The 12291-nt window shown below is 37.8% G+C and overlaps 1 protein-coding gene across 1 annotated transcript; it reads left to right on the forward strand.

Moving 5' to 3' along the window:
- The first annotated feature begins 9001 nt into the window (after nucleotides 1–9001).
- On the forward strand, nucleotides 9002–12076 carry LOC135950647 (uncharacterized). Its single transcript, XM_065500177.1, has 2 exons — nucleotides 9002–10728; nucleotides 10793–12076. The coding sequence occupies exon 1, from the start codon at nucleotides 9002–9004 to the stop codon at nucleotides 10586–10588; it is 1587 nt and encodes a 528-aa protein (XP_065356249.1). The 3' UTR covers nucleotides 10589–10728; nucleotides 10793–12076.
- Nucleotides 12077–12291: the final 215 nt, after the last annotated feature.

Genomic DNA, 12291 nt, shown 5'->3' on the forward strand with positions numbered 1-12291 from the left:
CAAAGATGTATCGACAATATTGTACAAATCATTAAAATTTAAACATATTCTACGAAAAGAGTACGCATTAGTATAATTTATTTGAAAATATTGAATTGTTAACGGATGGTAATAACGTGTGGGGCGTTGAGGGACATTAAAATGTAAGTTGCTTAAAAGGAAATCTGAGCTAATATTGTCATTAATAAGGTTGATAAGAAACATCACATTCAACAATGTTCGGCGACTTTTTAAAGTTGGTAAATTAAGTTCCAAAAATCTGATTCTGTATGGAGGAAGATATATAGATGGATTTGGGTAAGAGCTCCTTAAAACAAATAGTAGAAATTGTATTTGGACACACTCGATACCATCGCTATGGATGTTATAATATGGATCCTAAATGATTGATCCATATTCGATTATAGGTCTTACAAGAGCTATATACAATTGTTTTGTTATAGATGGATAAGAAAATTTATTGGACCATCGCAAATTTTTGGGAAATAAATCTGGCATTTCTAAACGGCTGGTCCGACATGTAAAATTTTTAAACACTTGCCATTTTTTCCCATCCGATTTCAAAGATTTTTATATTTTTGGAAAGCTAGGCCTTCAAAAAACATGCTTGCGTGTGCTATTTACCTCTTATAATTTCCAAGTTATAGGCATTTAAAAATTTAAATTAAAAATTTTTTTTTCGGAAATTGACACATTTTTATAAAAATTTAAAAATTTGTTATTTATTATCAAAACTAAATGAAATTTTCAACGTTTTTATACCCTCCACCACCATAAGTGGTGAATGAGGGTATATATAAGTTTGTCATTCCATGTGTAACATTGAGAAATAATCATCTGAGACCCAACAAAGTATATATATTATTGATCCTTATGAAATTCTAAGTCGATTGAGCCATGTCCGTCTGTCTGTCTGTCTGTGTAAAACACGCTCACGTCCAAAATAGGCAAACAAAATTGGTAGACTTGCAAAAAAAATATTTATTGTTCTCCTAAGCAGTTTGGTATTGAAAATCAGCAAAATCGGTTCAGTGGAACCAGAGTTATGAACCAAAATGTGAGACAACCTAAAAAAAAACTTGATAATTTTAACATAGTTTTCGTTATTGTGAAAATATATTACAGATAATACCATAAAATTGTACACACGTTATTTTTCTGTTAAAGGAACTAACTCTGGCGAAAATTATAAGAATCGGTCCATGATTTCTCCTAGCCCCCATACAAATTTCTTCCCGAAATATGGTTGTATGGTCTGTAAATGCCTACAAAATTGCAGTATCCACACAAAATTCAGGAAAATTAAGTTTCGTGCTTAAAAAAATTACAACCCCAAATTTTTTGTGGATCGGCCCACATTTGACCGTAGCCCCCATATAAAGTTCATTTCCGAAAATCACTTAAATAAGCATAAATGTCTTATAAATATCGCTATTAAGTTGAAATTCGCCATAAATAGTCCCCATATATACCAAAATCGCTGTACCTAATTGTATGAAGATCGGCCGATAATTGGTTATTGCTCCCATATAAGGACCACTTCCAAAAAACACATTAACCTACATAAATATCTAAAAAATATCAATATCAAAACAAAATTTTACGTAGATACATAATTTATACTTAGAAATCATACTACAGGATTTTGTGAATATCGGTTCATATTTGACCATAACTCCCATATAGGGTCCACTTCCGAAAATCAGTTAAGTACTCATAAATTTCTTTATCATGCTAAAATTAGACAAAAATAATACTCATATACACAGACATCACTGTACCAAATTTTAGGCAGATTGGCCGATAATTGGTCATAGCTCCCCTATAAGGCCCATTTCCGAAAAAGATATTAACCTTAAAAATATTTATAACATATCGATATCAAAATGAAATAACGCACACATAAGTAATTTGTATCCAGTAATCATATTTCTGAATTTTTTGAATATCAGTCCATATTTAACCATAGCTCCCATATAAGGTCCACCCCGAAAATCACTAAAATCCACATAAATTTGTTACAAATATAGTTATCAGGTTGAAATTCGAAACCAATTTATTCAATATATACAAAAATCGATGTACCAAATTTTATGATGGTAGGCCCATTATTGGTCATAGCCTCCATATAAGAACCACTTCAGGAAAACACACCTGCACAAATATCCAAAAAAATCTGTACTCAACCAAAATTTACACCGATCAGTAATTTGTATCCAAGACTCTTGCTACAAGATTTTTTAAATATTGGTCCATAATTCGGAATAACTCCCATATATGGTCCACTTTTGTTAATAGCGTTGTTTATATGAAATTCTATAAAAATAGCCCTCAAATACTTAGGACCATAATAGGTCATAGCTTTCATATATTGAACCAATATAGTACACAGATCAGTAATTTGTATTCAAAAATCATAATATTGAATTTTGTGAATATCGGTACATAATTGGCCACAGCACCCATATAAGTCCATAAAAATCACGTTACAATATTTTATGACAATCAAATCATAGCTCCCATATAAGTCCCACAACCAAATATTTTGAAATTTCACCAAATATATTTGTATACCCTTGATCCAAACGTATTAACTAATTATTATTTATATAAATTGTTAAATTTCATACGTTCTAATAGAAATTTAAATTATAAATTGCTGTATTAGATACAATTTTTTGTACATTTGAAATAAAATATCTTCTGCGTAAACTAGTCTTTCTAGCAATTGTTATATTATTTCAGTTGTTATACCATCATATTTAGGTGGAGGGTATTTAAGATTCGGCATATTCGGCCGAATATAGTACTCTTACTTGTTTAAATTTGTCAGTCTAAATAACAAAGTGTAAAAAACCTTGTCAAAAGGTCAGAGGGAATCCCGCAATTCCTAAAAATTGGACCGAAAATCCCAAAAATGGTATTTTTACAATTTTGCCTATAGGATTCACATTTCCTTCGGGGCTGGGAACATGTCAAGGTTTCCAAATGTGCTTTCCGTTTTCTGATCCCAGCTTTGGGATTTCAGAACTGTGACCCAATTTTCAATATGTTCTATTTCGAAAAATAGAACATATTTTTTATACAAAAATGTTCTCCGTAAAGATACCTTACAGAAAAACATAAAATTGTTATATGTTCTTAAAGAATGTTTTTTTTAATAAATAAAGAGTTAAGTTACCTTTTCGCCCAAAAAGCTCTGTATAGTTAAGCTAAACGGACGTGTTTTTCCCATCTCCGTGTTTGTTTGGTTTTTTCCACCAGTAAAGAGCACAAGTGCAAAAAAAATAAATATAAGAGTTGATGACAGCTTGTATTTGACCGCAAAACCAATTGATCGCGCTCGTTCATTGTACCCCGCTTTGTTTACGAATAGTTTTGTACAACAAAAGAAATTTTATCATTGACAGCTGTTGATAATAGTGTGGAAACCAGCAGCAAACTTTTGGAAGCGCCTAAAAGTATGCATAGTAGTTCATCCCCTAAAGTGAAAACATACGCAGTAAGTACGAACCCAATTCACCAAAGAATGGGAGCAATACTTAAAAATGTTCAGCCCAAAAATAGTGCTGAAAAACCACAAATCCAAGTGGGAATTGATAGGTACATTACCGTACTGAAACGAGGACGAAGCCCAAAATCCTCAAAAGTTGCATCAACCGCATAAGTACCTAAAGATAGGGAAATTGATAAGAAAACTACCGAAAACAGATTTTCTATTTTGCAAGATGAAATAGCTAACCCCCCAACATTACCCAAGTCGTCCAAACCCCCTCCTATTTATTTGAGAGAGCAAAATTCGAATGCTCTAATTAAGAATTTAATCTCGTTGGTCGGAGAAAATTCTTTTTACGTTGTTCTTTTTAAGCGAGGTAACATAAGCAAGACTAAGATACAGGTAAAGTTTTTACACATACCAATTGAAGAGTAGCAAAGGTCTCCAAATTGTTGTTAAGGGTATTGTCTTTTGTGTAGATCCTGAATATATAAAGGCTGCTTTGGAACATAACAGGTTTAAAATAAAAAATGTAGTCAACAGAAAATTCCTCAACCACTGTTGAACTAGAACCAGGTGATGTTAATCTCAAGAAAAATGAAACAAAGCCAAATTACAATTAAAAATATTTATTGCATCGTAAAATTACGATAGAAGAGCCACATAAGAGATCGGGACCCGTCCAGTGTTTAAATTGTCAAGAATATGGTCATACTAGGGCATATTGCAAACTACCCCCCGTTTGGTTTGTGGAGAATTGCACGGTTCTACAAAAGGTGATAAATCCAAAAACGACCCAAAATTAAAAAAATGCAGCAATTGTGGCGGAAATCACACAGCAAATTACAGAGGATGCCCAGCATATTCTATAGTTAAATGAACATTAACACAGTATTTATCCTGTGCAACCAAAGAACCTAGTTGATACCCATTACCCCCAAATCTCGCAAACCATGAATTCTAAGAACGATTCAAACTTTTGCTCAAAACCTACCATTAGGAAAAGAAAATAACCGTAATATCAATGTGGAATTTGCAGACCAACATTCCACTTCTAATTTTAGTCGACTGGAAGCAACAATAGAGACCCTAGTGAAATCGGTTAACAATTTTACCAACTCTATGAGTAATATGATACAGGAAATGCTTAAAATGCAATCAATGTTATTACAAGCTATCCTAAATAAGCCATGAACAGTTTGAAAATATGCTTCTGGAATGCAAACGGCATACGCCAACACAAAAACGAACTCGAATATTTTTTAAGAAATCAACAAATTGATTTAATGCTTGTTTCTAAAATTCATTTGACGTCCAGAAGTTCAGTTCGAATAAGTGGATATGTAATATATGATACCAAAGATCCCAGAGGTAGAGCATGCGGAGGCTCGGCAATTTTAATAAAAGCTCGAATCAAACACTACTTAATGTGTGATCTTTGCGAAGATTATCTTCAAGCTACTACAATCTGTCTTGAAGACTTTCATCGAAACTTAGTGATTTCATCGATATACTCACCCCTAGATTTTCAATTACAGAAAGTCAATATAATAGATTTTTTAAATCACTAGACCCCCGTTTCCTGGCTGCTGGCGATTATAATGCTAAGCACACATTCTGGGGATCACGACTGATTACCCCTAAAGGACATGTTTTGTTTGATACAATTTCTGAATTGGGTTTGAACGTGATTTCGATCGGCCAACCTACCTACTGGCCTACTGACCCGCGAAAAATACCGGATGTTATTGATTTTAGCATGATGAAAAATATCCCTGGAGAAATGATTCAAGTTGAATCTTCGCTGGAACTATCTTCAGATCACTCACTCACTATTGTTACTTTATTGAGCTATGAAATACTATGAAAATCTTCTTCAAAGTTGGAAAATGATGAAAAAATAAAACCAAAAATATGTTTGCTGAAGAAATGCACACAAATTTTGTCAAAATACTTATATAATATATATACCATTGGAAAGGCCACTGTCTTCTTTTTAAATCCGTTTACAAAATTAAAATCGATTGAGAATCGATTGAGCTTAGTTAATGGCTTATAAGTGCTTAAAGGTATGAAAAACCGGTTTTTTACCCGTAACTCAAGATTTTGGAGGTGTTTTTCAAAAACATATTCTTATTGTACTCGATAAAGCCTATCAGAAAAATAGTATTACTTTCCAGGTATTTCCACTTTAGTTTTTTTTGTCTCATAGTGTTATTTCTGTAAACATATTGATTATATATATTGCAGTAGGTTCTCATGTAAAGTTGATTTATTTATGGATAAAACCTTTTGATTTATGAACAGGATAATTTCATTCATATATACATTTTTTTGGCAAGTTAGGTAAATATAGCTGTGTATAACTTTTGATGAATGATTACAATAATCATTAATAAATAATCGTTGATCAATAACACAAGTCAACAGCAAAAAAGGCTTGACTAACCATTATATAGATTTGATGCATCGTGGCTACCCAAGTACAAAAATGTTCAGATTTTTCAAGCCTATGGATAGATTTTTTATAAACATTGTTTATCCTTAATATTTTTTAAGGATTGTTTGCACTTTATAGAAAACTCTTAAGATTAGCTAACTTTAAAATAAAGGACTTTCGGAACTTTAAATAAAATTAATTGGCTTTCAATAGTTTCACAAGAATGATTTTATATCAAAAAATGGTTTCTTAATCTAAAAGACAATATAACAGTTTTAGGAAATTACCCTAGCTTTCTGATAATTAGAGTAGGTAATTCTTAGATGGTTAATTGTCAAAATGCAAGGGTAATTGCCAGTAATTTAAAACGATTAATTACAAAAATTCAGAAATAAAATTAAATAAATATTAAATAATGACACAACACCGGACCCATTGAAGGACCTACGGTCTTCAATCCATTGGTAGTAGCGCAAGTTTATGGATTTTTTTTTATAACTTTATATTTATTTATTGATTCTGCCTATATCATTAGGCCTTACAATAAGTTGTTAAATCTTATAACTAAAATTAAAACTAATTGCTCCCCGACGAGAGCATTTAATGCTAAATGGACCTCATCTTAGCGGGGTGGTAGATCTCCTCTATGAAGTTTTGATCTGGTTTGGGTCTGTGTGAGAAGCCGAGCAAGCGGATTCGGGTGGTGTTGTAGTTTCTGTATATATTTATCACGTACTTTCTTAAACTCATCATTCATTAGTGGTAATTCCAAGTCCCTGTGGATGTTCTCATTTCTTATGTACCATGGTGAACCCGTCATGGTCCTAAGAATGTTCGATTGCGCCCTCTGTATAAGTTCAATTCTGAAATTACTGGCCGTTCCCCACATTTGGATTCCATATGTCCAAATTGGTTTTAAAATACTTTTATACAGTATGACTTTAATATCGATTGGTCGTTGAGGATCTTAACTTCATGTGAAGTCTCTTGGCTGCTATATGACGACGCCAAGTGAGTCGTCTATCCAAGTGAATACCAAGGTATGTAACAGTATCTGTCTGTGGAATGTTTATGTTATTTAATGTGATAGGTGGACAGTAGAGTGTTCCAAAAAATATTTTTTTGGAATTTCGGAACGCTTACCCACTAATTTGTTTATATATATAAAACTGTAGTTAAATATGAAATTTTGTCTTTCTATCATGATTACAACCGTGCCGACTTGCGATTTAGTTTTGTGGTGCATTTACAAGGGAAAAAATGCCATTAACGTGTCTGAGGTCACTAGAACAAGAAACTTATGAACAAAATTAACATATTTTGAGAAATATTAAAATAAGAGCTTATTTTTACTTAAAATATATACATATTTACTTGTATATGCGTTTTTGTCTTCGTATGATACCGTTAACCTATTTCCAGGTATGACCAAAAAAAATATTTTTTTAACTGCAGTTTCAAAACTCCAATTTCAAATTTTTAAAAATTTTGTTAAACAAATTTTAGAATTTTTTGATCATCACTTGGGGACATCACATCACTTTGATGGGACACTCTAGTGGACAGTCAGTAAATGTGATGTGAGTTCATTTACTGGTATTCTCCAGTTGTTCAACCGTATCTCCACGAGTCCTAGATAATTGGCAAATTTCATAGAAGCCACCTGTGGATCTGCGTGGGAGCTAAGTATTGCCGTATCATCAGCGAATGTCGATATGGTAAGTCTATCGCACTCAGGCAAATCAGAAATATATATCAAATAAAGTGTTGGTCCGAGAACACTTCCCTGTGCTTTAATTTGTGTATTAACCCCAAAGGCCTGGGCGATGTCCAAAAAGATAGCACAGCAGTATTTTTTATTTTCAACAGATTTTCTTATCTCTCAGTCAATCGATTTACTTGCTCAATGGATCCATGTTGTTCACGAAAACCAAATTGATGAAATGGGATACCATTGCGGTTATTTAGGCATGGTATAATTTTATATTGCAATACTTTCTCAAATAACTTTGAGAGGCAGTGCAGTAGACTTATAGGTCTGTATGAAGATGGCATTGTTAAATATTTTCCTAGGTATCATTATTATCTGAGCAATTTTCTAATTTTTTGGGAAGACGCCTAGTCTTATGATCGCAGACAACAGCACAGATAGCACGATTATAGCTATATTAGGAAGATTTTTAATCATGGATGGTGTAATATTGTCATAACGCGGGGATTTTTTTGTAGTTATGCTTGATGACCTTTCGAACGTCCTCGGGACTCAATCTGATTTGAACATACTCTGTCTCATAAACAATGCTTTGTCCTCAGCATTTCTTGCCCAATTACCATCGACATTTCTCAATGGACTTTTCCCATCTACCGGTGGTTTGATACTCGATGTATCTTCTATGCGATCCTCCTCTAAACAAAGGGCTCTCTTCAGTCTTCTAGTAGCGATGGACAGCATCTGCTTTGCAGTAGGTGATCGTTCAATATCAGAATTGGAATAAGGAAATATGAATGATCCTGAGCAGAAGTAATCAATGACGTGAAGTCAATGACGCATTTGTTTATATCTCCCTCACACTGTATATTTGGATTTCTGTGGATATGGTACTGATGAACTTCTTATGTTTAAGCCAGTTTGCTGGCTACGATGGGTAGTCCTCTACGATGGGTAGTCCTCTACGATGGGTAGTCATCTTGACGCGATGTAGAGGCTTAAGTGCGATGATTCGCGTTGGCCATGCTGGAGGGGACAGTTTAACTTGAGTTGGCTGTCTCTGGCAGGGTCTCCCATTCCAGAAGGGCACGCGTTGAGCATGATACTAAGAACTACCCTCCCTTTGTCTGATAGCGTCTGTTCTCCTCTGGGGCGGCTATCAGATGTTATTTCCATCGAACCATTTTCCCCTCATTGAGAGGGGTGGTTAAGGTGGATAGTCCGGCTGGTCCGTAAGGACTCTTTAATGTCCGTCCGAAATCCACCAGCGTCTGTTTCCCATATTGGGCGGCTGGTGGTCTGCGTCTGTTTCTCCAATGGGGCGGCAGTTATCTCAACACCTGGCAGCAGGTATAAAATGCAAGTAATTGTCCATCAGGACTCAATGGAAGAGGATAGGTCATGCCCCATGTACCCGGTCGGGGGCTTCATAATCTCCGGGGACCCTACTCCCACAGCGATGGTTTCGGGCTGTGGTGAGTCGAATGCTACTGCAACTCAGGCTAGTCAGGTGATCACACCGGGCCAGACTAGTCTGCATGCTACTGGTGTCGCAAGAGGTCAATCTGGCATACCCAGATTGGCTGATTGTAAAAAATCCAAGGCAATAGGTGGTAGTGACCTAAGCGGCGAGGTACCTCTGGACTTCTCTCCAAGTACCTCCAAAGCCGCGAAAGCCCAAGTCGTCAAGGCGGCTAAATCCCCTGTTTCGGGTGCCTCTAAGGGGGAAGCGACTAAGTCGCCCCTCACGGATGCTTCCCATATGCCAATTGTGCGCTCAGGTCTTGTGAAGGAATCCTCCTGTCCTGAAGACGCATCACCCCTGGCCAATCCCGGCTCTGAAACTAACCCCAGGCATAAAAACCCTGCTAGAAGGGCTGCTACCACCAGGCGTTCCGCTTACCGCTTTGTTGAGGCACTTGGCTTGAAAAAAGTCGAGGACCTCACTAAGGAGCAACAAGCTTCGCTTTCCTGGGCGAAAGCCTATATTGCTGGTCTCAAGACCGCTCCTCCTTCTGCTGAATTACCAGCGGGGCCTAAACGGCAACGTTCAGAGGAGGATACAGCGACCAAGAGCCAGCAACCGGGACCTAAACGTCCCAAAGCGGCACAAAGGTCGTTAGCTAAATCCTTTAGCGAGATTGTCAAAGACAGTCTTGTTAGGGCGGTTATCGACCGGAGTGCGAATGACGGATCCATATCTCAATTGAATTGGGATATGGTGAAGCAAAAACTGGTAGGGGTGTTTTGGAAAGTTCTCAAAGAGAACCCAGGCACTCCTCCACAATGCGATGACGCTGGTTGGTACCAGGGTCACGTAAAACTTATGTCTTGTGTAGATGAACGCTCAGCGTTGCTACTAAAGACTGCCGTCGCATCACTGGGTGAGGTTTGGCCGGGGTCTAGGCTTGAGGTGGTATCTGTGAGTGAGATACCCCGAAAGCCTAGATCCATAGCTAAAATACCAGCTGAGCCATCTAGCCCGGAGGAGATCTTGGAGATCCTTCAGTGCTGTAACCCACAGCTTCCAACTCAAGACTGGAAAGTTGTTAAGGTTACGGACGCTGAGGGCTCTTCAAGGAAAGCGATCGTTGTCCTGAATAAGGACTCTTTGGGGCCGCTAAGGAAGGCACAAGGGAAGGTCTACTATGGATTTGGTACGATCATCCTGCGTGTCTACCGTAGCGACAACAAAGGCGATACATCCTCAGGTGATGTAAAGCCCATGCTCTCGGAAGAGGGCATGGATTGCAATGACGCCACTGATCCAGCCGACACTGAAGATACCAACTCAGTCTCTGAACTAGTTGGTACATTCTTTGAACGGATGGATGAGGTGGTGGACGAGGACGCCCTCCTGAATTCTGACCAGGAGGACGCCGACGTCACTATTGTAAAAATGGAGCATGGTGAGGGTGACCCAGATAAACCTTCACCACTCTAAAGCAGCATCAGCTGCACTGCTCCTCCGAATTGCTCAGAACGGGGAGGAGCTAGTCATGGTCCAGGAACCTTGGGTCCATCAGGACCGTATCTGTGGACTATGTTTGAAGGGCTATAAGCTCTACTTCGCTAAAGGCGCAGGTAAAATTAGATCCTGTATATTGGCTAAAAGCTCTTTGAAAATCTTCATTCTGTCTGATTACAGTAATGAAGATACAGTAGCAGTCTCATGGGAAACTAATGAAGGCTGTTTGTTATGGCTGATATCCAGCTACATGGCGCATGACCACGGGGAGCATCCACCAAACGATGATATCCGTAGTGCTGTGAAAAAGGCGAATGAGTCCAGGATACCATTGGTTATCTGTGCTGACGCTAACTCGCACCACATTGTATGGGGTAGCAGCGACACCAACACAAGAGGTGAGAGTCTTTTCAGTTTCATACTTAATAGTAGTTTGGAAGTAGTTAATAGAGGTTCAGAACCTACCTTCATTGTTTCAAACAGAAGTGAGGTACTAGACTTAACACTTGTGAGTGCTGAGCACCACAGTATGATTAACAATTGGGCTGTCTCCGACGACTGCTCTTTTTCTGATCATCTATATATTGATTTCAATATCAGTGTAACTTATAGGAATGATAATACCATTCTAAATAGGAGGAAGACCAATTGGGAGTTGCAGAGTGATGTACTCTCCCGGTCTCTACCAAACCCGCCCACTATTGAAAATAGGGACGATATTGAGGTAGCAGTTGAGGCACTTACAGAAGCGTTCCAATCAGCTACTAATTTGGCCTGTAAGCCGAATATCTGCAGGGGTAGGAATAAGCCACCCTGGTGGAACCCTGAGATTGCACACGCAAGAAGGGCGTGTCGTAAATTGTTCAACGAGGCAAAGAGGCTGGGTAACTGGCCGGAATATAAGTCCTCAGTGAACCACTTTAAGAACCTTACGAGGAATGCGAAAAGGAAAGCCTGGAGGGACTTCTGTAGCGGCGTGGAAGGATCCTCTGAGACTAACCGATTACGTAAAATTCTATCAACTTCACCGGTTGTACCGAGCTATATCCAGAAACCCTGTGGTAGATGGACTCTGAATAGTAGGGAAACACTTGAGGTCCTATTAGATACTCATTTTCCAGGTTGCCTTCCAGTCGATGATGAGACTATGAATGGGGCTGCCGATTCTGTTGCTCCGGGTGATAACTCTGTTCCGATAAACAGGGATAGAATCCAATGGGCAATCAAAAGCTTCGACCCGTTTAAATCTCCTGGGCCGGATGGCATTATTCCTGCTGATCTTCAAAAGAACGAAGAAATAGTTGTACCATGGCTCATTAGCATATACACAGCGTGTATTAGATGGACCTATATCCCCACATGGTGGACGAGATGCAGAGTAGTCTTCATTCCTAAAGGTGGTAAGGCGACTCACACTAAACCAAAGGATTATAGGCCAATTAGCCTTGCATCCTTCCTGCTGAAAACCCTAGAAAGGGTGATTGACGTATATCTGAGAATGACCATTCCGTCGGAACTCATCTCTAAATCCCAACATGCCTACACCAAAGGCAGATCTGTGGAAACAGCTCTACATTCGCTAGTTGGCTCCATTGAGGAGTCGCTAATACATAAGGAGTATTCACTTGTTGCCTTTCTCGATATTGAAGGAGCTTTTAATAATGTCAGGCCCGATGCCA

This window comes from Calliphora vicina, chromosome 2, assembly GCF_958450345.1.
Source record: "Calliphora vicina chromosome 2, idCalVici1.1, whole genome shotgun sequence".
In the NCBI taxonomy this organism is placed as follows: Eukaryota; Metazoa; Arthropoda; class Insecta; order Diptera; family Calliphoridae; genus Calliphora; species Calliphora vicina.